General features: G+C 40.5%; 1 protein-coding gene across 4 annotated transcripts in view; it reads left to right on the top strand.

Annotated features, from left to right (window-relative positions):
• The window catches only part of SLC6A6 (solute carrier family 6 member 6), a 134,608-nt gene that overhangs the window by 87,586 nt on the left and 19,043 nt on the right, over nt 1-27,979 (top strand). For all 4 annotated transcript variants that reach the window (XM_074198471.1, XM_074198473.1, XM_074198470.1 and 1 more), the window contains 5 exons: nt 8,499-8,631; nt 18,020-18,154; nt 19,985-20,088; nt 20,220-20,344; nt 25,853-25,965. In XM_074198471.1, coding sequence (XP_074054572.1) covers nt 8,499-8,631; nt 18,020-18,154; nt 19,985-20,088; nt 20,220-20,344; nt 25,853-25,965 — 610 coding nt within the window. The remainder of the gene's footprint in view (nt 1-8,498; nt 8,632-18,019; nt 18,155-19,984; nt 20,089-20,219; nt 20,345-25,852; nt 25,966-27,979) is intronic.

Here is a 27,979-nt window from a genome sequence, read left to right on the forward strand (position 1 = left end):
ACCCAGCTATTGTGAGAGATACCTTCACAGAGCGGCAGTCCCATTAGGTCAGGTGATCTGGATTCAAACCCTAGCTCTGCTGTTACTAGCAGTTGGCCAACCACTTCATCTCCCCAAGCTTCAGTGTCCTGATCTGAAAAGGGGAAGAATCATCATTATGCTCCCTCTTCCTCAAAAGTCAATGCAAGGAATGTGGTTTGTACCTCCTAAAGCACTGTATAAACCATAGTTGCTAGAATTGGCAAGTTGACATGTAAACATGCCTTCATGGGAAAATAAAGAAATCTCAGTTAAGGAGATCTGTTATTCACTGGTACCTGAAAATAGTTGTGAACCTGGCCGGTTTCCCTTTCATGAGATTTGACAGTAGCTCTGTGCCAGTCTGATGATAATGGCTTGCTATATAGCCCCTTCCTCACACCTACCCTTCGGAGCTCGGTAGGGGCAATATTTTTTTTTTAGGTTTTTTGCAAGGCAAATGGGGTTAAGTGGCTTGCCCAAGGCCATACAGCTAGGTAATTATTAAGTGTCTGAGGCCAGGTTTGAGCCTAGGTACTCCTGACTCCAGGGCCACTGTGCCACCTAGCCACCCCTAGGGGCAATATTTTTGTTCCCATTTTACAGAGGCAATGGAAACCTTAGGAAGGGAAGGAACTTGCTCATGGTTAGACAGCTAGAGAGAGGTAGGAATGAGGTTAAGGTCTCCTGTCCTTACAACCCAAGGACGGGGTGCTGGGGAGGCCTCCTTCTCTAAGGGAAATCAGCACTTCTCCAAGGAATATTGCCCCACATCACTTGCCTACTATATTCTTCAGCGATCCCTCTTCCCCAATTCTCACCTTGAAACTTGTGATGTCCAGGGCCTATAAAAGGGGGCCCTTTTCCTGTTGATTTTATAACTTAGCTCCAAACTACTGTGCAAAGCCTGGTCCTCCCTTAGCTTGTTTTTAATCCAATCCCTAAGACCATTTAAAGTCAAAGAATGCCCGAATTCATTGGTACCATAAGTGATTATCTAGTCCAACCCTAGAGGTTGAGAATTTAGATCTAACTTGGTCAAGGTCATGCAATCTGGAGAGGACAGAGCTGTCTCCTTGGACCTCGGGTTTCTAAGACCTCTTTCTCTTCTCTCCAAAGGCCTCTTTGAGGGTCTCTGATCATGTCGAAGGCCACAGGGTACCCTTCCTTATGCCCCCAGCTGCCTATGTGGTCCCCCCTCGCATCCACCCCCATGCCACCAATGAACCGACTGGAAAATACCTGCAGCTAATGTGGAGTTATCTAATGAGGCCTTTATCCCAAGATCTTTGCACAAACCACTGGGGAGAGATGTGCACATATAATTAGGCTAGCTTTATTAGAATCAAAGGAGTGAGTCATATTTGCAAACGTCTCTTATTATACTCAATCTTCCCTTGCAGCTGTTGGGAGGCAGAGCCAATTGTTGGATGCTTTAGGAAAAGGGGGGGAAGGGAGGGGAGGAAACATTGTATAGACTTAGTGCCTTGAGGTCCGGGTGTGTATTTTCCAATTGTTACCTCTGCTATTCTCTAGGGGAGCCCGGGCTCCATTATGTGGCTGGATTGGGGTCAAAAGGAAACTATTTGACCCATACTTGGAGCTTACTTACATTGTTGAGTGTTTGCTGGACAGCAGCTGAGCCATTCGACTAAAAACAGACATTCAGACTATTCCAGGATCCACCCTGGGATGAATCATTACTATTCTTGGACAAGAAAACAGCTCAGTCCTCAGTCCCTGGGCTGGGGCAGGCAGGAGTCCGGGATGCCTGCTCCCGTCTCTTTCTGTGGCTAGGTAGGAAGGAGACTGATTCCTAGAATGTTGCATCTGGAACCCTTGACATGGGTAGAGCCAAGACCACCCTCTCCACCCCAACATAGAATTAGACAATCAGGTTTGGTTTTCTTTTGTTTTTCATAGGTCCAACTCTGCCACTATGGCACCTTTAACAAGTCTTGTAAATTTTGACTATAAACTCCTTGAAGGCAGGGGGTTGGTATTCATTTTTATAAACATTTTTGTAGTCCTAGTGTCCAATTTTATTTGTTTTTTTGTTTGTTTTTGTTTTGCTTTTGCTTTTGCTTTTTGGCAAGGCAATGGAGTTAAATGACTTTCCCAAGGTCATACAGCTAGGCAATTATTAAGTGTCTGAGATCCAATTTGAACTCAGATCCTCTGACTCCAGGGCCAGTGCTCTATCCATTGTACCACCTAGCTGCCCCTCTTAGCATCTATCAAAAGAAACATGGTATAAGAGAATAATCATTGATTCTGGAATCAGAGGACCTAAGGTTCAGATCTTGCCCCTTGAGCTTGGGAAAATCATATAATCTCCCAGGCCTTAGTTTCCTCATCTGTCAAATGAGGGAGTTGCATTAGATCGCCTCTAATGCTCCTTCTAGATTGAAATCTGGGATTGTAAATGGCCTCTTGGGTCCCTTATGGCTGTGGAGATAAACATTCCTATAAATGCAAGTTGCTACCACTGGGTAACCCTAAAGGTCTATCCCATCTTGAAGATTCTATGATCCTCTCACTGGACAAGAGGACAAAGTTTCTCAGACTAAAAAGGTCAGGTTTCCTGACTCCCCTCCTGGGTCCTCTAGATTCTAGACTTTTTTTCAGGAAAATATAACACTGGGTCAGCCTTGTTGAACTAGCCTTATTCCATTACCCTTTTTCAAGCACTTTGCATCCAGGACCATCCCAGGTCATCCTGATTCATATCTGGCCACTGGACTCAGATGGCTGGAGGAGAAAGTGAGGCTGGTGACAGCACAGCAGCCTCCCACTCAAATCCAGTTCATGTGCTTGTCATGGCATCACCTCCTTAATGTCACAGTAGTCTTTAAAAATGAAAGACAAACATAATTCAGGTACTTACTATATTAGGGACTGGGAGGGTTGGAGAGGAAAACCAAGATCTCCTTGGAAGATGACAATAAATTTTGGACTTAGTCTTCCAGAAGAATGGGGGATGTGGGGGATACCCTACTATCCATGGTAGATAAGAATATATAGCCAATGGGAAGCTTCTGGTTGGAGATTTTAATTTCTCCTAAGGAAGAGGACCTTTGGGAAATCCCTGGGATTCTTAAGTCACTATACTATGTATGAGAATTTTGAAATGGACATTGGTTTGCCATTAAAAAAAATGTGCTTTTTTCTCCCAGCAAGCAGCACTTTGCTTTCCTTTGAAGGAGTCACTAGAAAGGCTGAATTGAATGGTTCATCGATTTTAGTTTAAGAGGCTGCCAATTCAGTGCTGTATATGCAGAGCAAAATGAGGGTCTGGCCTATTCCCAGACCTGAATTCTCATTATCAAAGCTTCATTTCACTGAATCAAGAAATTTGTAGTTAGCGGTGAACAGAGGATGACAGAGATACAGAAAGTAGGTCATATTTTATAGACTTTATTCTTAGAGAAAAGTCCACAATTCTAGTCTCAGCTTTGGCACTGAGTGACTGTGGCTAAGTCCCTTCCTTCCTCTATGCCTCACTGACCTCCTTTATAAAGAGAGAATTGAATGAGATGTGTTTTTTACTATACCATCTCTCAAGTCCCTTCCAGTACTAACGTTCTGTTGTCGTAGATTATTTATTTCTAGGAAAAGCTGCACACATTAATAGAGATTCAGCCGAACTAAACACAATATCATGTGCAGAGGTTTTAAGAAGTCAAACTTTACTAATCTACATAACTTTACTCAGAACTTACTCCATATTCCATTACCATCCAATTTAAAAAAAGGCACTCTGGGAGCCTTTGAGTTTTTTATTTGTGCTCAACACCATGGTCAAGCCCTCAGTGGATGGTTACCCAAGGAGCATTTCCTACTCTCCTCTAAGACGAAATCTTAGGAAGACAACTTGGTTTCATGGAAAGAGCACTGAAAGTGGAAATACATACCTGTCTTAGAACCCAAACTCCACTACATCCACCCCCTGCGTCCCTTGGCTAAGTTGACTATTCAAAACCAAGATTTCCTCTTCAGTTAAATGAAGAGACTGGAGTTTAATCTTAAGTGGTCCCTTCTGGTTCTAAATCCTGTGATTTGAATCATTTCATTGTCCTTTCCATTTCTTACATACTGTTTACCAGTATCAGGGTCTGACCTAGGAAAGAGATACTTTGATTTAAAAAAGACAACGAAAAAACTACCCTTCTAACTTTACAAAAAACTATTGCATCTCTTTTCTTGGTTTATCTTACCCCCCCCCCCCTTAGGATAAGCATTAATTAACATTCCCATTTTACAGATGAGAAGACTGAGGTTTAGTTGATTAGCTTGACAACAACCTCAAAGTGCACTGACCTATCCTGATTTTTAGGTGCATCTACCTTGTGTATAACTCTGGGGATTTGAAAAAAATAACTCAGGGCAGCTAGGTGGCTCAGTGGATAAAGCACCGGCTCTGGAGTCAGGAGTACCTGGGTTCAAATTCTGGTCTCAGACACTGAATAATTACCTAGTTGTGTGGCCTTGGGCAAGCCACTTAACCCCATTTGCTTTAAACCCTAAAAAAAAAAATAACTCATTTTGGAGGGTGCCTTTCTGTATATATAAGGGATGCTAGGAAGAGGTGATATGATGTAGTGGAAAGTGAATTGGATTTAGGGTTAGAGGTCCTGGATCCTAATTTATTTATTTATCTGTATGATCCTGAAAAACCTATTTCCTGTACTTCTTTGAGCTTTTTCAGTTTAAAAGGAGGGTATCAGAAAAGGTGACCTTCAAAGCCTCTTCCAACTCCAATGTCCTGACATCTTTAATTTAGTTTTCAGAGAGCATTTATTAAAAGCCAGGCACCATATTTGAAGGCTGAGGATAGAAACCCAAAAGGGACAACAGCTCCTAACCTTCGGGAACTTTTCAACTTGAGGTGAAATAATATGCACTTTGAGAAAGAAATGTAAAATTTGGGGGATGCAAAATATTGCCATCGAAAGTGCAAGATTAGAAAAGGCTTCATGTAGGAGGGGGATATTTTAGCTATGGTCCAAATGGAACTAACTAGAGCTTCTAAGAGGCCAAGATGAAAGGGAAAACATTCAAAAATTAAGGAGGGTAAGGGGGTAGACTGCCTTTTAATTCATGAAATAAAACAAAAATTTACATAATGTAGCATATATATTTTTAAAGATGCACATGAAATTGCAAATTGATTGAATACAATTTCTATTCCTTTTAAATATATAATAAAATTATCATGTAAATTACTCCCCCCTTTTAATGAAAAGGCTATGTAAATGATCCTTTGGTTTCCCTTTATTTTCATTAGTTACCCCCAAGAAGCTGAATGAAATGAAATAGAAGAAAACCCAGGTAACCATGGTATTGATTGGGTCCCTTCCAAATCTAAGGACTGGGCTTTCCATCATAGTGGTAATAGAATAACATTTGAAACAATGATGGCAGTGAGTGATTCCCTCAGGTTCTTGGGAGAGGAAGATGGGATACTTGGAGACTTATCAGACCAAATGGTATCTAGCCAGTTGTTTCCTACTCAGTTGATGAGACCAGCCATCACTGATCACTTTGCCAATGCAATATTAACTCCATCTGGAAAGTGCCTGCCTATCTCTCTTAGGGATGCTTATTCTAAAATGCCATCTAAAAATGCCAGCAAAGAGCACTGGAGTAGGTATCAGGATCCCTGAATTCTAGTGATGGGAGTCAGAGAATCTCTGAAGTGAGAGGGACCTCCTAAACTAACTAATCCGGAATGAGAATTCCTTTAACATCCCTGGCAAGTGATCACCTATCACCTTTACCTGAAGAACCATAGTGAAGGAGAAGCTACCAGCTCTCAAGGCAGTCCATTACACTTTGGACAGTTCCTATCATCATTAAGTTGCTGGGTTGTTTTTTTTTTTCTGACATCAATTCTTCCTTCTAGTGCCAAGGAGAAAAAAAATCTCATTACTCTTCCCAGGAAAAACCTTCAAATACTTGAAGAGGACTGCTGTGTCCACCCTCTGCAACCCCAGAGTCTTCTTCAGGCTTAGTCTGCAGTCATTTGACCTTGAAGTCAAGCTCTCAGCCATCCTATTTAACCTCCTGCACTCTCTAGTTTCCTAAAATATGACACCCAGTACTGAAAACACCATTCCTTATTTGGTCTGTTTTAAAATATGATACCTAGAACTGAAAACACTATCCTGTATATGGTCTGATAAGGGCTGCAAACCAAAGTACTGTCTCTTCCCTAACCCTCTCAATAACCCCCTAATATAGTATTAGAATTTCAGGGGTTCTTATATCACTTTTTATTCATTAGATTTGTATTCCACTAAAATCCCCTGGTCGTTTGCAGACAAACTAATGTCCACTCATACCTTCTTCATCTATATCTTTTAAAACTCAAAATGTATTCTTTTACTCTTTTTATACTTCATCTGATTAGAAGTGACCCTGCCTCTGCATCTAATATTGATGAACATAAAAACTTTAGCCTGCTTCTTCTTTTCCTCTGGTCCTCTGGTCTTGGTTTATCCCTCCTTTTTTATTGTCGTTGTTGATTTTGCATCAAACTATCCATGACGTATTTTGGTTTTCTTGGCAAAGATAGTGGAGTGGTTTGCCATTTCCTTCCCCAGCTCATTTTATAGATGAGGAAAGTGAGGTAAATAGAGTTAAGTGACTTGCCCAGGGTCACACAATTGGTAAATGTCTGAGACCAGATTTGTACTCTGGAAGATGAGTCTTTCCTTCCTCTAGGTCCAGGACTTTTATTTATCTCTTAGCTGCCCCCTCCTTAGGCAGACGTCTGGTGGTCCTCTCCTGGGGAACTAGGGGTAGGGTAGAATTCACCCCAGTGAGAACTATGGGGTAGATACCTGGTTAACTCTCACCCTACAAAAGCTCTGAATTTTGGAACCCAAGGGATCTACTTGTCCCAACTTCCCAGCAGCACAGCCTCTACTATATTTTTGTATCTTGTCATCTAGTGCATGCAGTAATAATTCATTTTATTGGACTTTATTGTGTTTTGAAGATATTTCACTTTGTGCAAAATTGAAAGTTTGTAGCAATGTTACATCCAGGACGTAGTTCAGCACTACTTTTCCAATAGTATTTATTCACATTGTTTATCTCTCACATTTTGATCATTCTTGCAATATTTCCACTTTATTATTAGTGTTATTATTATTATTATTATTATTACACTAGTTATGGTGATCTGTGATCAGTGATGTTGGATACAACTATTGTAAATTGTTTTGGGGCATATCTTCTGATACCTCTACTGGCCAGTCAGTTCCCCATTTCTTTCCCCTCAGGCCTCTCTATTCCCTGAGATCCAACAATATTGAAATTAGGCGTTAATAACCCCTCCACCCCCAATCATTTCAAGAGAGAGGAGGAATCCCATCTATCTCTCACTTTAAAACAAAAGCTAGAATTGATTAAGCTTTTAAAGATGCACATGAAACTGCAAATCTATTGAGTATAATTGCTATTCCTTTTAGAGCTGGACTAGGCTGAAAGTTAGGCCTCTTTGGAAAATGGTTAACCAAGTTGTGAATTCAAAGGGAAAGTTCTTGAAGGAAATGAGAAGTGCAGGTTTTTTAACAGAAAAGCATTTTTTAATTAAGGCATATCCTTTTCCTTTAAAAACTATTGCCTATTTATATATACTGGAAAATCAAAAAGTTTGTCTAACTCATTTGATTGCTATAGTCACTTTATTGGGGTAGTTCTGGAACTGAACCCATGTATCAACAAGGTATGCCTATAATTTGGAAAGCATATTAAATGCATCTTTTTCCAAGTCATCACTAAAAATGTTAACTAACTGAGGGTCTATACTTTTGAGCCTTGATGCAAACAGTACTGTTATTGAGTTCATATCATTGTCTTTCCCACAAGAATATCTGGAGAGACTTCATCAAAAGCTTGGTTAAAATTTTATTCCGTTTGCCATATTCTACTGATCTATCAGTCAAACAACTATGTCAAAGACAGATAAAGTTAAGTGGCATGACATATTTCAGGGTCATACTCTAGGGGTTCATATCTGATCCATGTTACTTGGATCAGAGACTTCAAAGAGTAGGAGGGAGCTTTAGGCTTCATCTAGTTAAGCAGTTGTGTGACAAATCCTTTCACTCTACCATCTGTAAAATCAAAGGATAGAAACTGCTATCTCTGTGATCTCTGCCAGTTTAAGCATTGATGGAATCTATAAACATTTAATGCTTTCTTTAAATATTTTCAGTATGCTGGGAAGGAGTTTAGAATAAAAAGTGAAACAGTTCTTGCCTTCTGAGAGTTTACAGTCATCCAGGAAAACACCATCTACATGGATGAGCAAATTCAAAAGTATTTGCAAGATAACATGGGTGGACTTGGCAGACACTAACTTTTAGACATCTCATGGATGGTTCCAGAGATTTCACCAAGTTCCCAACTGGCCACAGGGATGGACTAACTTCTCTCTGGTTCTGTCTGTTTCTCTCTCCACCTTAAAGGCGAAATGTGTTGAGCCTGTCGAAAGGAATTGAAGATGTTGGCTCTCTGAAGTGGGACCTGGCCCTATGCCTTCTCTTGGTCTGGACAATCTGTTTCTTCTGCATTTGGAAAGGAATCAAGTCAACTGGGAAAGTAAGTCATGCTTGGTTTCTGTATTTGTTGGGGGAATGGGGTTAGAGGTTTCCCTTGCTTCTCTCCTCCTTATTCATCTCCCCCCGCCAGGGTAAGTTTGGTCTTTCTAGTACCCCCCCACCGAGATCACACATCACATGGACCAATCAGACCTACTATTTCAAATTCTCCAGCATAATTTGGAGTGGGTAGAATTGACAATAGGGGTTTTTAACAAGAAGGGATCTTTGTATAGGTTTTAGGGATATCTGTGGATTTGGATGGTGGAAAAATGATTATCTTCATCTTTACCAACCTCAAAGCATTTCCTTCAATTATTTCAATTTGGAATTCTGAGAAGGGGTACATAGGACTCTTCAGAGTACCAGAGATGTCCATGATAGCACAGAGTTTAAGAGCATTTAGCAGCTGTGGGGAAGCTCCAGGTCATCTAATCCAATTTTTCTTCAGATAAAGGAATCCCCTGTGCATCTGGAAGAGAGATAAGGTCATAAAGAAGATGCATTATACTTGGTCCAGAATCAAAGGACCTAGTGTGATAAGTCTGTCTTCCTGGAACAAATAATTTAATAATTCTATCCCTCAGGTATCTTTTAAACTTGAAGGTCTGTGATGATAATCCATACATGATCAGCTAGTCTTTGCTTGATCCTATGTAGTGATGGAGTGTTCACTACCTCACCAGACAAATTCACATGTTCTTTAGATGCCCCAGATTTTCTTCATAAAAATTTTATAGTGCAGGTAAAGGTTTATTACAACTTTTTTCTCCAAGATATTTCATTTGATTTCTTACTTGGTGGTTGATGTACTATGATCCTTGACTAAGGTACCGTCCTATTTGTCAAATGTGTACTTTACTCCAGTTGTATGTTAGCCATTTGGAAATATTTATAAGGACAGGTTTTTCTTCCTTTATGGAGTTAAGTTCTACATGGGAAGGCAAGAGAAAGTTAGTCAAATGCTAGTCAAGACTGATAGTAATCATGGACTCAAGTATGTGCTTTTATACTACAAACTCATGGAGAGAACTCAGTGCTCCTGGTTCAGTGTCCTTTACACTGTACCATCCTTTCTTTGACTCCCTAGGGCATTTTCGATTCTAGGGTCTCAAAGGTGAGGGCATGGCTCTCTGGAAAGAATAGAACAATAACTTTGCTTCTGGTTATGCAAAGCATGACCAGTAGAAATATGGGCAGAGTTCTTTGGATTTCCTTGCACTCAGAAATCAATAAATCATCTGCCCATTGCCATCTCATCTACATGGTTGATAATAGATTCTCTACCAAAAAATGGCTTTGAAGCATATTTCTATTCTTTGAAGTCTTTAAGCTGGATAAAAGAATGGCAGCTTGAATGTTGAAATCCATCCTGACTCTTGTACTCTGAGAGTCACAGGTATTCAACCAAGTGGTATTTCTCAACTTCAGACTGAGACTCATCTTCATATTATATGGTAGAAACAATTGTTCCTGCAAAGCCACATTTTGAGAAACTTTGAGTGAACAAAACCTAGGACTGGGAATCAAGTGTTCTTCTGCCTGAGTTGTATACCATTACTTCATTATAGGACCCCAGACTAGTCATCTTATCTCTTTTGGTCTTAGTTTCCCCATCTGTAAAGTGAAGAGAGAGGACTATTGAATATTGATCATTTAGCTTAGCTCTCTCATTTGGGACCTAAGTTTCCCCAGGTAGCAAGTAACAGAGCCAGGTCCTCTGACAACAGCAATAACAACAGCTAACATTTCTGTAGAGCTTTGAGGTTTGTGAACTCTTTTACATATGAACTTACTAATGCTCATTTGATCCATGTTTGCAGGAAAAAATGTATATACCACACATATTATACTATTAACAGGGCACTATGGGATGCCATTCCACTCCACGAGCCCTTTAGAAAACTTCTCGTTATATATGTAACACTATTTTGAGCAAATGGAAAGATGCAAGGTTCTAATAAGGTATGGAAAGTGGCAGAGCAGATGCATGACTGGATTGAGGACCATGAAGATCTGGGTTCAAATCTTGCCCTGGACATTTACTTATTGTATGGCCTTGAGTGCAAAGGAATCTAGATTTAGAGCAAAAAGGGAACTGAGAGTCAGTCTAGTGAAGCCACTTCATTCTGCAGATGAGAAAAATGAATGAGAGAGGGAAGATGACTTTAATTTCCTTCTCTGTAAATGAGGCACCTGCCCCACAAGGCAGTGATTAGGGTCAAATAAAATTGTGAACCTTAAAACAATACAGAAATATGATTTATTATGCATGGTGGGAATAAGACACCTACTCTGTGCTACACTGGAAGCCATTTAGTCTACTTAATAATAATTTGCAGAAAAGAAACGGAGACCCAAGGAGGTTATGTGATTTGCCCAGGGTCACACAGGTAATAAATAATAAGGGTCAAAGATTTGAACTCATGGAGGCCTCCTGACCCCAGAGGATGGACTCTTTCTGCAGTATAACAGTTGGAGATGGTTTCATTTCTCTCATATGAGCAAGTAAAGTCCTAAGAGATACTTGGCCCTCAGTAGGGCAGTGTCTGAATTGACCAGTGAGTTCAGACAACAAATCTCGGCTCCAGGCGAATGACTGGCCACTTCCCAGAATCATGTGCTTGCTTTGGCATGCAGATCATACTATTGCTAGGCTCCTGCCTCCTTAGAAGGGCTGATAGGTTCTGGAGGAAACTTCACTAATTCTCAGGAGTCCAAAGACATGAGTTCTAGTCTTCATTCTCCTTGGGCAAGTCACTTATTAATACTAGCTCATATCTACTTTTTTTTTTTTTTTTTTTTTTTTTTTTTTTTAGGATTTTGCAAGGCAATGGGGTTAAGTAGCTTGCCCAAGACCACACAGCTAGGCAATTATTAAGTATCTGAGGCCAGATTTGAACTCAAGTACTCCTGACTCCAGGGCCAGTGCTCTATCCACTGCGCCACCCAGCTGTCCCTGCTCATATCTATTTCAAAAGGGTATTGGGGTACATCATTCTTGTCCAGTGGCAGATAAGGAAAAGGAGGTGCTGCGGGGCAGTAAATGACTTGTCACCCCTACATAGCAAGCTGATAGCAGAGCTGGGATTGGCCTCAGGTCTCCTGATGCCAAGGCTTGTGTTCATAACATTACACTGCTTGCTCTTCAAGTTCCCACAACCTAAAAATGCAGATGGTAAACTCTGTTCAGTCTCTGGAATAGACTGAAAAGGAAGTCAGGAGACTTTGCTACCCAGCTCTGGTATGAATTGCTGATTCCCAAGATCCCTTCCCACAGTCCTTCCTTACCTCACCTTCTGGCAACCTGGACCTAGGAAACAAGGGTGTGGTTCAACTTTGTGGTTACATAGACACAAAAGAATGTGTTTGACTAAGTTGTTTCTTCTCACACCCTAATAAAGGCTCTTCAGAGTTTTTCATGAAAGTGAAAAAAATGCACTAGGTTCCTAATGGTGGTAGTGGCTGATGTTACATCCCCCTCCCTCCATTTGGAATTTATCAAGGTAGGGAAGCCAGGTAGGGAACCTTCCTTTACCAATGCACATTGGTAGTTGACCTGAAGTTTCTGTCAGCATATCCGAGTTCCTTGGATCAGGTAAATGAGAATACAGAATGTCTGAACTGGAAGAGATCTTAGACTACAGAATCTTATAGCTCGCAGGAACATTAAACCAACGACAGTTAGAATTACAAGGGATCTTGAAAATGACAATGATAGATCTAGGAAAGTCCTTAAAATATAGAACGAAAGCTCTTAATGAAACCTTAGAACAGAGAGTATTGGAGCTGGAAGAGACCTGGAAATTGTTTGTCCTTCATTCTCAAAGAAGACCATGACCTCAGGGAGGTGATGCCAAGACAAGCACATGAATTGGATTTGAGTGAGGGAGAACTAGAAAACAAATGTTGGAAATAGAAGGAGCCTCAGAGACCAGAACTGAAAGCAGCCCTAGAACGTTAGTGTCAAACTTAGACGATGGACCCCTGCAGGCTGCAGATTGACTTAGGAAACCACAAAATCACATCTATGTTGTATTTTTATTTTGTTAAACATTTCCCCAGTTTTGCAGGTATGAATTTGGCACCTCTGATTTAGAATAAAGAATTTTAGACCTGCCTGTTGTCTCCTTCAAGCTTATCGGTCCAGCCCTCTCATTTATGGATGGGGATGAATGTGGAGACTCAGGGAGGACAAGTGACTTACAGTTCCACAGTTTATTGGTAGAGTAAATCTAGACAGATGCAGTTACAAGTCTTCTTATTTCATAGAATCTGCAAATTGGAAGAGTCCATCAGAAAGCCCAAGGGTCCCTAATATTTTTTTTTTTGTATCTTAGAACCCTGTGCCAATCTGTTGAAGCCTATGAACCCTATCCTTCTCAAAATTATATTGTTAAATAATTGAAGAGAACTTAATTTCAGTAAGAGGTTAATGCATTTTCCCCCTCATCAGGTTCCTTATAGGCCCCATGTCCTGATTTATCCCAACCCTTCTCCATCTTTCATTTTACACAGGAGGCAACTGGGGAAGATGATATGGTGATTAGTCCCAACTCTTCCATATTATATTAGTCATATTATCTTGTGCCAGTTATTCCTTTCTGTGAAATTATTTCCTACCCTACTAAGTAAAGGGATGATGAGAGAAGATCTCTCAGGTCCCCTCTTGTTCCAAATGTCTATAATACTACCAAATAATCCACAGCTGTAAAACCAGCATTTTTTCCTTTTCAGGTTACCAGCATAAAAGCTAGCTCTATTAAATTTTCTGTTCTGTTGAACCACATGTATTTAAATTCTAAATACTGTGAAGGATTGGTTGATTGAACGGAAAAATACCATGCCTGTGAAAAGACCTGTTAGACTTTACGCCACCAGTTATTGTGGCGCCCCTGGCCTTGGCTTCTCCTGGCATAACTCCCCTAGGACATATTTAAAAAGCAGGAGAGTGTATCTCAAGAGCTTTCCCTCTCGATCAGTAAATTTTGCAAAACAAAAATATATTTTAAATGAGGCGACGGGGATATAATTACAAAGGGGGAGCCTGGTTGACTCCAGTTTAAACACACATCCACACAAATACAAGACAACACAACAAAAGCGAAAATCTGCATACACGTGATCTACAAACACTCAATCCCCCCTCACTCCTCCAGGAACAATAACTGTAACCACCACCACCACCCTTCACCCTAGACACAAAACCCTTTTGCTGCAAGTAGAGATTGCCTGGCACAATAGTGGGAGCCCTCGAAGACTGCAGGCTTTGAAGTGCCTGCCCAACAGAGTCTGAGGAATCCATTCATGGCGGGCAGCTATTGTCTTGGGCAGTCTGCATGTCTCCAGGGTTCCTGGGTTGGGGCTGGCCAGGAGCTGGCTACTAATGGAGATGGGGAAGCCTGTCCTCAGGAAGGGAGGAGGAGGAGAGGCTTTGGGGGAGTTTTGTTTGATTATGTTTCTCTTAAGCATTTCATAAATTGATTGATGTAAGACACCCTAACCACTCCTCGGGGAGTTGTAGGAGTTCAAGAGCCAAGAATGAAGCTATAGAATCTGATTGCCAGAAGAGGCCTTACAGATCATTTAGTTTATGGTTCAGAGATGGTGGGGATTTTTTTAATTCATTCATTTATTCTGCATAGTACATAGAGGTTAGGAGGCCTAGTCTTGACTCCTTGCTCCATCCATTACTATCTGCCTGAATGTAATCAAGTTATCACTCTTCTCTGGAACTGATTCTTCATCTGTAATTTTGCCTATGATCTTGGCCAAGTTTTTCACTTCCTGGATCTCTGTTTCCTATAAAATTTGAGCTACATCGTGCCTGAGGTCCTTTCTAGCTCATCTAAAACTTTAAGAGCCTAGATAATTATCCAAGGCACTAAGATGGTTAACAGCTTGTCTTTGGCCACACAGCTAATGACCAAGGTAGAACCTGAACCTATATCTTCCTGACTTCAACCACTATAAACTCTACTTCTCACCTGTAAAATAGTGGTCATAAGACACAATAGTACACAACAAAATTGTTATATGGGAAATACTTTGTACTTGTAACCATTAAAACATTAGGAAAATGGAAGCAATATAAATGGCAGACATGGATGAACTTTCTTTACCACTCAAACCATAGTGTTAGTCATGGAGTGGCTACCAAAGATAAATGAGATATTTTTGTTGTTCAGACATTTTTCAGTCAGGTCCAGCTCTTCATGACCCCATTTGGGATTTTTTCTTGGCAAAGATGCTGAATTGGTTTATCATTTCCTCTTCATTTTACTCATTTTACAGATGAGGAAACTGACTTGTCCAGGATCACACAGTTAGTGTCTGAAACCAGATTTGAACTCACAAAGATGAGTCTTCCTGTCTCCAGATCTGTCATTCTATCCACTTCACTACCTAATCCCCTGCCCATTAGGAATTTATAACTAATAGCTGGAGACAAAGTATGGATACATCATTATAAAATGAATGAGAGAAATAAATGAGCTTGAGGGAGGGACCGACCAATTAAGTATTATGCAAAGTAAAAAGATAGGGGATACTGCTGCTGCTGCTATCAAGGGAAGTTTCAAGAAATAAAATTTGAGTTGTACCCTTAAATCTTTTAAGGGTCAATTTTCAACAAAGGAATAGGGGACAAGTACCTGGAGTGGTAGTGCCATATTCAAAGATGGAGATCACAGAGAATGTTGCAGTGGATGAAGTAATTATTCTGACCAAATCTTTGGGCACTTAGAGAATTTTAAAGCTGGAAAGATTGAGACTAAAGAATAATAATATTATCTAAGCTCATTACCTTTAAAGTGAGGCAATTGGGGACCAGAGAGATGAAATGTCTTGTTCTAGGTCACATTGAAATAAATGAGACTAAATAATAGTATTATCTAAGCTCATCACCTTTTAAAGTGAGACAATAGGGGACCAGAGAGATGAAATGTCTTGTTCTTAGTCACACTGAAAGTTAAATGCTGAGTTGCGATGGAAACCGAGGACTCCTCAGGTCTCCCAGCTCAAGGTCTTTTCATCTTGTCAGACTGCCTTTGAATGATGTTAGGTGACTTGGGGCATGTATTACCTAGTGTGAGTTAACAGATTTTCATTTTAACAGTGCTCTTTTGATTTGATTTGGCATGCTCAAAATTCAATTGTTGGAGAGTTTCTGTGCAATGCAATGTGACCAACAATTAGGTTCAAAGCATTAGAGATATTGGCCTAATTTAGTGAGGGAATCAGTCTTCTTTGCTCAGACTCATTCACTACAAATGCCTTTTATTATTATTAGCCTGGTCAAGTTTGTGGTTTTTTTCATAAGTCTGGTTTATATCAATGAACATACATCCAAGAAGTCAGAGCAGATAGATGGTGAATTATTTAAAATGGGTATATATATATATATGTATTTATTCTTTTAATAGATACACCACTTCTATTTTCAAGGTTCAATTGTTTATATCAATGAACATACATCCTAGAAGTCAGAGCAGATAGATGGTGAATTATTTAAAATGGGTATATATATGTATTTATTCTTTTAATAGATACACCACTTCTATTTTCAAGGTTCAATTCTAAGCATGGAGGGTACACAAAGTTTAATAAAATGTACTCCCATACTCAAAGTATTTAAAGCTCAGATTCAATAATATGTAAATAAATATGAATTAGAATATGTTTTTTGTAAATAATTGCTACCTCAATTAAATAAAGTGCTCAGCTAATAGAGGCAGATCTGAGGATTTTCTAGGTAAATGAGTATGGAATTTACTATGTTAATTTGGGGTTAAAAAAGCACTGTTTTTGGTCTCACCACTAGTTGGAAATCTAAAATTTCCACATTGCTGCTTAGTCATATGTGGGTTCGAATCATTCCCCTAGAGGCAGATCATACTCAGACTCTCAGGAGATCTGAGTTCTAATCTGCAGCCCACTACTAATTACCTTTATGTTCTTGGCCAAACCAATTAACTAGTTAAGCCTCTGTTTTATCATCTATAAAATGGAGCTAATAATCCTCTCTCTGCCTGCCTCATGAAATTCTGATCATTTTGCATATGTTTTCTCATGACCTAGGATAGAATATGGAATTATAAAAAAAAATTAAGGTATTAGGCAAAATAATAATAATGTTTGTCCTTCATTTTCAAAGAAGACCCACAACATCAGGGAGATGATGCCATGACAAGTTAATGAATTGAATTTGAGTGAGGGGGACTGTGCTAAGTCATCTGCCTCACTTTCTCCTCCTGATCCATTTGGGTCCAGTGACCAAATATGAATTAAGATAACTGGAGATGGTCCTGGATGCAAGGCAATCTGGGTTAAGTGACTTGCCCAAGGTCATACAACTATTGAGTGGCAAGTATCTGAGGCTGGATTCAAACTCCTCCTAGAGTCCTCCTGACTCCAAGATCAGCACTCTATACCCTGTGCCACCTAGCTTCCCTTTTGGGTAAAAAGGTGGTAGTAGTTGAATTTTGGGAAGGACCTCAAAAGGATGGTGGATGGTATACAGATATCAATGGTTAAAAAATATCAACACCCTACTAAAGGAATTTATGACACTTAGGTGATGAAGTACCTGAACTCAGGAAGATCTAAGTTAAAATTCAGCATCAGAAATTAACTAACATTTTGACCCCTAGCAAGTCACTGCCTCAGTTTACCCATCTGTCAAATAAGCTGGAAAAGAAAATGGCAAACCACTCCAGTATCTTTCCCAAGAAAACTCCAAATAGAATCTCAATGAGCTGGCTATGACTGAACAGCAAAGCAAGGGTTTTAGATATTAGTTTAATATTGATATCCAAGTCAGGTCTGTCTAACTAGAGGGAGAGAGAGAGAGAGAGACAGACAGAGAGAGAGACAGAGAGAGAGAGTTTACTTATGCCATCAGATATATCCCTCCTCCCAAGAGGATTTGAAGTAAGGAAACTTAGACAAGAAAAATCACAATATGTTAAAAATACAGTTTAAGGGTTTTTTCAAATCATTGCTAACAAGAGTGACTTCCAGTTCTGACATTCCCCTCAAGGAATCTCCTCCCAATAATCAGTATGGTGTGATCTCTTCTGAATGGAGGTGTGTGTGTGTGTGTGTGTGTGTGTGTGTGTGTGTGTGTGTGTGTGTGTGTGTGTGTGTGTCTGTGTGTGTGTGTGTGTCTGTGTGTGTGTGTGTGTGTCTGTGTGTGTCTGTGTGTGTGTGTGTCTGTGTATGTGTGTGTGTCTGTGTCCCCTTGGGAACATGTCCTCACAAATCTCACAGTGCAGAAAGATAAACGGACATGAATGATGGGTGAGTTCATCTCAAGGGAAGAGGGAATAAAAAAGAACACAAGCCAATGGCATCTCATAGCTTTCCTGCTGTTTCTTTTCTATTTTAAGGTTGTATACTTCACAGCCACATTCCCCTTCATCATGCTTTTTGTGCTGTTATTACGTGGAGTGACCCTGCCCGGAGCTGCGGCTGGCATCAAGTTTTATCTGTATCCTGATGCCTCTCGTTTGTCAGACCCAGAGGTAAGGTACTGTCGGACCTCCCAGTGGCCTCCCTGGAGACTCAGGGGGCATAAGCAGGGGAATCAACTCTAGGGCTTTGGGGAGGAGGCGGAGTGGTCTTGGCACTTTTTTTTTCCATTACTCTCTTGGGTGCACGTAGATCACTGAATGATAATGGGTTGTGTTTTTCCACTGTGTGTCATTGAAAAGGTCATTGTTGAAAGTGTTAATGTATCTTTCCATGTGTATATCTTTTTATGTCAAAGGATTCTGAGGCTGTAGACTCTGTCCAATTATAGAATCTGGGTTAGGCTCTGGACAAGGTAAGGGAGATAACATTTTTTATGAGGATAGCTTTCCCCTCTTTCCCCCCCATTTTTCCATCCCAAGGAGAGCCATAAAAAAGGGGGACAAAGAGAGCCTTGCTTGGAGGAAAGCATGGGGGTTCATCCCATACAGGGGCCTCCAGAGGAAGATGCTGAGTGAGGTAAGGGGAACTCTGATACTCTTCAGAGTATCACATTGGAATCATAAAAGCCTTAGGATTCAGGGACCACACCTCCATGGAGACTTCCATTGCAATGATCAGATTTAGCCCTGAGTATCCTGAAAACCATTTAATCCAGTTTTGCTTCATTATACAGAAGAGGTGCCTGAGCCTCTTAGAGGTAAAATGACTTGACCATAGTCATACACTCAGGAAGTAGTGGTCAGCTTTGAGCCCAGTCTTCTAAATCACAGACTAGTCTTCCCCTCCACCCCGCTACACTTCTTCCTGTTTCCCAGAGAGAAATTCAGCCTTTTTGTTCATGTGGTTTGTTTCTGAAATGTCTCCAATAACCCAGGTCAAGTCACTCACGTCCAGTTCTGGAGTCTTATTTTTCCCCCTGTTGAAGTGATGCTTTCCAATCCTGTAGGGTTTTCTTTTGCTTTGATTTTATTTTAAGTTCAGAAAATTCAGCTTAAAAAAAGCAACTAAAGATGATAGGAAGTAGACAAAATTGGACTTAAATTTCATCTCTTTCAGAATCTTCTTTTTTCTGATCCCTACATCACTGACTTTTTTTCCCAATAAAACATCAGAAGTTTGGAAGTGCTGAATCAAATATATAATCAATGGGTTAAAGAAAATCACACATATAAGAAACGTATATAGAAGTGAATTTCCTTTACTCAGCCTGCTTCAAGTCACTCCCTCCTACCTCCCTAGTGGAAGACATCTGGGAAAGCTTGTCATTAGAAACCAGAAGGAAATAGATGGCACTGTAGGAACAGTGGTCCTGTAAAGGTATTATGATTTGGAACCCTGAGTATCTTCTGAAGACCCACATTTCATCGGATTTAGAGCAGTTCTTTCAGAATGTCAATCCCTTCTTCTCATGTTACAGAGGAGGAAACAGACTGGAGAGGGGCAGTATCTTGCTTAAAGTCATTCAAAAATAATGTCTGGAAAGGCATAAATGCATTAAGGTGCTTGCACCCTCTACTTGTTTGCCCTACTGAGAGTGAAGAGTGCTCTTGTCATCCAACTGGAGATGAGACCAAATTCCAATCTTTAGGGCCTGTTCTAAGATCAGTATTAGGGTTTTCTCTTAGTTTGGAGAAAAAAAATTGCCAAGAAAAGAGGGTGATTTGGGGGATGAGTACTGTTGGTGAAGTCATAAGTCTTCAAATATTTACCAGTCACCAGCTTGATGGGACCAAAGCTCCCTTGGGTGCCCAATATTTCTGTCTCCCCAATCCCATTGGATCCTCTCCCCTGATGACTGGGTAACTTTCCTCCTGGTCCCTTCTCCAGAGCTAGCTCCCTTGTAATGTTCTCTCTTTCCCCTTGCCCCTCTCTCCCTCCAGGTCTGGATTGATGCTGGGACCCAAATCTTCTTTTCCTATGCCATCTGCTTGGGGGCAATGATCTCACTGGGAAGCTATAACAACTACAAATACAACTGCTACAGGCAAGTCTTCCCTCCATAGGGGTGCCCGCGACTTAGCTAATCGATGATGTGTAAAGAGAAAAAAAAGAAGTAGGGACCTGGGGTTCAATCGTCCTTGAATTAACTTGCTCCATGAAATATGTGTGACTTAGGGACTGTATGCTGCTGGGATGCCTGAACAGTGGTACCAGTTTTGTGTCTGGCTTCGCAATTTTTTCCGTCCTGGGCTTCATGGCACAAGAACAAGGGGTGGACATTGCAGAAGTGGCCGAGTCAGGTATGGTGGTTTTGGTGGCAGTGATGGTGGGCACTGCCACCTAGTGTGTGAGCCGACTTCTGCAGGCATTTAGCCAGGACGGGGGCATTGGGGGGAAAGGAAAAAATCAGGTTTTCATAATGGACCCCAGAAACTTCCCCTAAGTACCAGACTCCTGCTTCAAAATGCACAAAATTTGGATAGCTGTTTGACTGATGTGGGGGCAGAAAAGGAAGGATGGTTTTTTTCTCCTCAACTCAGGGTATTGGGTCAGTCCTCGATCAGGTCAACAAGAGGTCACCCAGCTGCCCACTGGGCCTTAAAGTAAATCTATTTGGAAAATCAAAATCGGTTGCCGGTTCTGCAATTTGATTGCAACTTTCTCAGCCTCGGTTTCTGTATTTTGCACTTTGCTCTTGGCATTTTAGCTGTGAAAATCAGACCTTCTCGGGGTCACTGTCTGTCTTTGAGTCATCCCTCATGAAGTTGGTATTATTGGTGACAAGTCCATTTTGAAATGGGTTGTAAGGAGAGCATTGCCTTTGATGGGCAGGTAGAATCTTGCTTCAGGAAGGTCGTCAGCTAGCCCAGAAGGGGCATATCTCTCTGATTGCTTCTCAGCACTCATCCACCCTAGAAGTTTACTCTGCTTTTGAAAATGCTGCCTTTCTGAAGGCCCTCTAAGAGGTAGATAGATAGGGAAGGTCCTGTTGAGGTGTGTTCTGGCCAAGAGACAAATGGTTTCAAAGTGTGGTCAAGCCAGTGTTGTTGTTTGACTCTTGCAGGGTCAGTAATTGGGAGTGGGACTGGCAGCAATTTCAAAGTTTGGGATGTTCAGACTGCCATGTTATTCCACTCAACTTCTTCTCAAGTCTCTCCTTGGCATTCCTTCCTCATTCCCTCATTAGCAAAAGAAGGAAGCTGCCATGATGCATATGCATGCATTTTGTAAAATCATAGAGCTAGACAGTATAGCTCAACCTCTTCATTACACAGAGACATGTTTGAGTCTAGTAAATAATAGAGACAGGGCTTCTTACTTGCTAGTTCATGTTCTTTCTTCAATTCCATACAATCTCTCGTGTCATTTCATATGGAATATCCTGAAGTCATTAATTCCCTACGCTGAATCCTCAGGGGTGATTAAGTTTTCCCAGATGGAAAGCTCCCCATACTCTTCCACTTTGGCCAGTTTCTCCATCCCCTCTCTAATCAACTTGTATTCTACCTCCATGGTGCCATACTCTAATGAGAAGGCTATCTTGGATTTACCTCACTCCCAAAGATATGTCTGAGCATGTTAAATATCCTCATGCTTAATATTAAGTTCCATGTGCTCCTCTGACCTCTCTAAAACATCTCTAAAATTCCTTCCTGTATATTCCCCTATCGACTGTTCTAATATGAAGTTCCAAACCATCTTTACCATTAGAGAAGAAAGTCATTTTCTCATTGACCTCCTTGGTATTTTCTTGGTAAATCCAAGGCATTTCTGTTCTTTCCTGAAAGGAGGCTACATGGGTAATGAGATGAGTTGTCTACCTATCTCCTCTAAAGTGGACTTTCATTTGCTATTTGGGCCAGGCAACACTATCTGGTCCTTATCCAGAAAACTCAGTTTGAAACAATAATAGCAATGAACTGTAAGCTGGTAATATTTTCCAATTCATTTGGTTCCAAACCTTTCCATCTATTTGGTGTTAGGCCAAGAGCACATGACTGTTTAGCTACACCTAGGGAATCAGTGCAATGTCTGTCTGGATTTGTGGGCAAGAGAGATGGATATTCTCTATACTGAGGAATTAGACAAAGGTAGTTTTCTTTTACATGAGGATTTGCAAATGACATAGCATTAATTAGGTGTAACTATCATCCCAGAGAACCTGGAAAGGGTTCAGGTAGGGGTGTATATGTGTTTGACTATGTGTGTGTATGGGTAAGCACAAATATGCATATAGATAGATATGGGAGCACATGTGTATATTGTGAAGACACTGAGGTATTCCAGTACTTCCAAAGCTCTTTGAGGTCTCCAGAGTGAGTAGATCCTTCATGGCATAGCAGATATTATTTTGAGTTGTTTTGGTCAAAAGGATTCATCAGGTTTGTGGTGGTGTCCTTTCCATCCTCAGATAGACTTGGCTGGTCTTCAGATGATAGGTACAAGGCTCCATCCCTGGGTCTATGCTTCCCACTTCCATGGCAAGATGAGACACTGGCCTCGAGTGGAGGGATATATTGATGCAATGTCAGCCTGAGCACCTCTATTCCTTAGCCAAAGACTTCAAGCTATGACTTTATCATTTATTCCCCTTGGTGATTTATGAAGTGCCAACAAATGGAGTCTGATTATTTCTCTAATAAGCTTTTAACAAGCTCCGTATTGAGTCTAGTGCCTTGGAACGAGATAATTATTGAGCTGAACAGAATTCAAATGAAATGTAGCATGGAGTGCTTTATGCTCATCACGGTCTTCTGAGCTACCAGAAGGGGGGTGGGTTCCTTCACATGGACTTCTCTCTTGATAATGCAGCGTTGGCTTCTAGAGACACCAACCACTCAGAAGCTCAGGAGGCTTCTCCTAGAAAAACTGCAAAACGGAAATACAGAAACAATTGAGTTGATAATGTGCAGAGTTTGGGGTTGGGAGTGGGTCTCCTGTTTGGCATTTGTCTCATAATTGGCTTGACTTGATTACACACGTGCAATTTAATGACCACAGTTTGAATGGAAATTTAGATTTCTACTGAGGTAAGAGGCATTCCCCAAAGGCACTGAGCCCAAGAATCCAAGCATGCTGGGGTAGGAAGGGGAGGCTGGAAGGGAACTCCAAGGCCATCTAATCCAACCAACTCCTTTGAACATAGGAGGAAACTAAAGCCACAGGAGAAGGAACCAGGTCACACTGGTCTCAGGAAGAATTAAGACTTGAACCCAAACCAATTTGTTCTTTCCCCATCTGACACTGCCTCTTAATCCTCAAAATGGTCAGATCATTATATGACATGTATTTGAAGATGGAGGCCTTGATTCTTTTAATCTGCATTGAATATCTCAGTTTGGCAAGGTGTCATGGAAAGAGTCTGGAGTCAAGAATTCAACCTCTCTTACCAATCCATAAGTTGTGTGACCATGGATGAACTTCTCTGAGCCTCAGTTTTCTCAACCCTAAATGGACATAAGAACTACAGAACTTACCTCACAGGGTTGTTGTGAGGATCCCTTCACTCAAGATAACATGTCAAGTGCTTTTCAAACTCTAAAATGCTCTAGAAATTCCAGTTATGGTGACTATTCCTATTACCTTTTACTGATTTTCCAGGTGATATAACCATGTCCAGTCCTTCAAGGGTTTAACTCATGGGATCACTTCCCTTTCTCTTGATTGAAATTCTATAGGTTGAAGTGCCACAGAGCCCAATTATTCTCTCCTCTGCCTCATTTGGACCACCAACTTTCAAAATGAAAAGAAGCAATTTATTTTTCTTTTAATAGAGCAGAATCATAGGAAGGTACTATGGAAAAGGAACTGAAAAGTCACCTGGTTCATTTATATGGAAGAAGTAACTTGTCCAAGGTGACATAGCAGAGAACAGTCAAGTCTAGAACAGGACCCATCCATCACCAAATCATAGATTTAAGGCCAATCTAGTCTAATCCCCTCGTTTTCCTTTTGAGAAAACAGGACTAGGATGGCAAAATGGTCACAGTAACATAGGCAATAAGCATCCAAGGGTGGGACTTGAACCCATGTCCTCCGAGCTAACTTGTTTTTCATGTACCATATTGACTATCAACTCAGTCAGTGCCCTCTCTACTATATCATCCCTCCCCTGAGTAGGTCATATGTGCTAGTAATGTCATCTCACCCCCTCCTCTTCCTTCCCATCTAGAAGTCTTTGTCTCCCTAAAGCTCCTTCCTTAAGAAGATTGTCTTTATTCCCCTAGGAAGCCGTGCTTTCTCTTTCCAAAGAAGCCACATTTTTCTACCATTGTATAGCCTCTCAGTCTCTGTCTTTCCCATTCTTACTCTTCTAGGTGCTGATTTTCCAAAATTTTGGCTCTTTCCCCCTTCGTTTTGTTCTCCAAATGTCTGGAATTATCAGATTTTCTCCATTCATGTCTCGCTAAATTTTTTTTCTTCTCAATTGCAATTTCATTTTTCCTCTTTCTTGTTTTGACCATGCCTTTCCATTCATTTTTCTTTCTTTGTCCTTTCTTCTCCTTCCCTCTTTATCTTCCCTAACTTCCAACTTCCACACATCCCCCACTCCTAGCTCTCAGTTTGTTGCATTCCTGGACATTTGTTCTCCTTCCTTGAGCTGATCTAAGTTCATGGAAGAGAGAGGAAAACTAAGTTCACATTTCCTCAGATCCATTATCTTCCCCTCCCCATCCAGGGAAAGAAACTGCAGGAAGGAATTCCAAAAATCTTTTAAATTTTAATAACTTAAAACTGCCCTAAGACCTTTGGGTCACATTATATTTATTCTCCTCTTATAAATAAGAAAAAAAGCTTATTGTAACTGCAAAATTTCCCTTCTCCTTCCCAATCCCAAATCCTTAATGGCAGAAATGATTGCCTCAATATCCTCCTCTTCTTCCAATGGGCTAAGGAGAGAGTGACCTCTCTTGACCCTCTCATTTCACTTTCTGGTGATCTGGGTTTTATTGCTGAGCTGATCTCTCCACTTCCCACATTTGGCCCAGAGCCTAGTGTCTGAGACTGAGGCAGAGGACAGGCAGATGTGGGTGTGGCAGAGGAGACTGAAGAGAGAAACATCCGGTCACATCTGTTAGGATGTGCTAGCCCTTTGCCCAGAGGACTCAGTGGTGTGTCTTTCTGCTCTGGTGGAGAGAATGTGTGCGTGCGTGCATTTAAACCTGTACCATGATCTCTGACCCAACAGGCAGAGGGCAGGAACAATGAGACTTCTTCCCCAATAAACAAGAGCCTGTATTATCCGGAGAATGGCTCTGTTGTATTATTGTTTGCCTCTGAATATTGGGAAGTGCCCTCTCAAGATCATTTTCAGCTTTTTCTCCCCTCCTAGAAAATGAAAACCAAGAAACTCCATTTGTTAAAACAGCTTGGTTTGTCCCAGTCCAAAGAAGAACCTGCTTTGCAAAGGATCTGGGAGTCAACCTTAGAGTTTTCCTTTACAGTCTGTCCTTGAAAGCCACATTCTCCTGCAGAGCAGGTTCACTTTTTTCCAGCCCAGCCTATACCTTGGAGTGATGTGTGCTATTTTCCTTGGGTCTCATGGGGGTCTGTTGGAGACAGATGCTAAAACTGGCCTTGACTGATTTTATATCGAACTTATACTATCTGTGACTATGGCTTTGTCTGGCCTCTCTCCCCTAAGGAAGGTCCCCTGATCCTTCCCCTTGCTTATGGTTAGGAATGGCTAAACAGACCCAAATTATTTCTACCTTTTGGTATAAGTCTTGTTTTTTTCAAAAGAGCTGGTTACTGACTATTTTCCTCTCCTCTGTTCCCTTCCCATTCTCTCTTTTCTACTTCCTTAGGTCCAGGCTTGGCCTTCATTGCCTACCCGAAAGCTGTGTCATTGATGCCGCTGCCCACGTTTTGGGCCATCCTTTTTTTTATTATGCTTCTGTTGCTTGGACTGGATAGCCAGGTCAGTAAAAATGGCAGAGGGTGAGCTCTTTACTTCTGATGGGAGGTGGGAATGTTCTGACTTTGGGTACTATTTGGTGCTATCTTCCCTCCTCACTTGTACAGTTTGGGTCATCTAGAATTATAGAAACCTAAAAAGATCTTGAGTTATGGAAATTGTTGTCCACACTTTATATAGCGATCAAGATACCTTGAGTTCTCAGTCAAGTTTTTGTATTCAAAAGTTTAGCAGAGTTCAAAAGCCATTGAATGATAGTTAATTTCTTACCACACTCCAAAAGCAATTATTAAGAGAATATTAAGTCTACTTTCTCCATTTCTGCAAAAATCTTTATAAAGATAATATACAATGAAAACATCTTAATGAAATTAGGCAAAAGAAATGGGCACACTTTTGTAAATTCTGCAATGTACAATTTCTTTATAGTCATATAGTTGGCTGAAAGGTTCAGAGAAATGAGATCCCACTGTGCTTATTAATTATTGACTAAAAAAGCACTTGATTTGTTGAAGCAAAAGACCACATTTAAAGGTTCTCCTATGGATTGTTAAAATTATTCCAGATCTCTTGGGAAGATGCAATAATAAAGATCACTTTATTAATCAATTTTCTTGTCATTAACACTTAGGTTAAGTTTAATATGGAGGCATGTTTGCCAGAGACGTTTATCATCATTATGGAGGTTTTCCTGCCAGACACCAAATGGAAAAAGAAATTCCCAAAAGATAGCAGTTTTTAAAATAATCTCATTTGTAGAGGGTCTTGTGTTGGTTAGTTGAATGGAGTCCTAGACTCCTGGAGAAACTCTTAATTGAGATCCATAGTCTCTCAAAAAAAGTTCTGTCTTATTCTCTGCAGAAGAATCAATTCTGTGAAAATGATCTTGCCCAGATTATGGCATACATTTGGATGTCTATAATTACAGAGTTTATACATTGGCACATATATCTTGGACAGATAATCCAGATGAAAAATTAACTGGATACAGAAGTGAGTCGGAGAAGGAATAAGTAACTGCCCAGAACTTTTAATAACATCTTTCGGGAAGATAAGATTCTTCCTGTGATGTTGTAATCATCAGTTGTATCCTATATTTAGACCCAAAAAGGATCTCAATGATTAGGCCAAGCTTTTGATTTTATAACTGAGACCCTGAGAATTTAAGGGACTTATCCAGGTCATACTGGCAGAAAGAAACAAGAGGTGGAATTTGAATCAAGGTGGTTTGACTCCAAATTCATCCTCCTTTTTACTGGAATCAGACATTCTTTCACCCCGGAAATGTACAATTAGAAAAGATAGTATGATAGATATAGATCCAAAGCAAGGAGTAATACATAAGTAGCAGAGCTATTCTCCTGGTCTTCACATAATAGAAGAAACCTAGAATACTGGGTGGGACCAATGGGGAGGAAATCTTTTCTCAAGGAAAAGCGAAAAGGATCAGACCATTAGAGGAAGAGTTGAGGTAGAAGTGATCACAGATCATAGTTTTAGATAGAAACTGAAAGAGATAGCAGAGGCCATTTAACCCATCCTCTTTTATTTTATAAATAAGGAAGATGAACCCTGGAAATTAAGAACTTTGCCCAAGGTCACACAGGTTGAATCAAATTGTTCAAATCAGGATTTAAACAGTGGTTCTCCAGTCACTACTCTCAGTATTCATTTCAATGCTCTTTGAAATGTATTTAAACAAGGTGGGAAGGAGCTGGTTTATACCTCTTTAAAACTAGGCAGAATTTAATAAAACAACAACAGTAATACTAATAACTCAAATTTATGTAGTGTCAGGCACTACTTTACAAAATATTATCATATTTGTTCCTTACAATAACCCTGAGAGGTAGGTGGTGTTGTTTATATTGCAGATGTGTAAACTGAGGCAAACAGAAGTTTAAGTGACTTGCCCAGAGTTACACAGTAAATGTCTAAGATTGGATTTAAAATTGTCTTCCTGGCTCCAGGTCCAAGGTTTATCCAATGTTTGTATTTTAATTGAGATATTATGATA

Source organism: Macrotis lagotis, chromosome 8, assembly GCF_037893015.1.
Source record: "Macrotis lagotis isolate mMagLag1 chromosome 8, bilby.v1.9.chrom.fasta, whole genome shotgun sequence".
Lineage (NCBI taxonomy): Eukaryota > Metazoa > Chordata > Mammalia > Peramelemorphia > Peramelidae > Macrotis > Macrotis lagotis.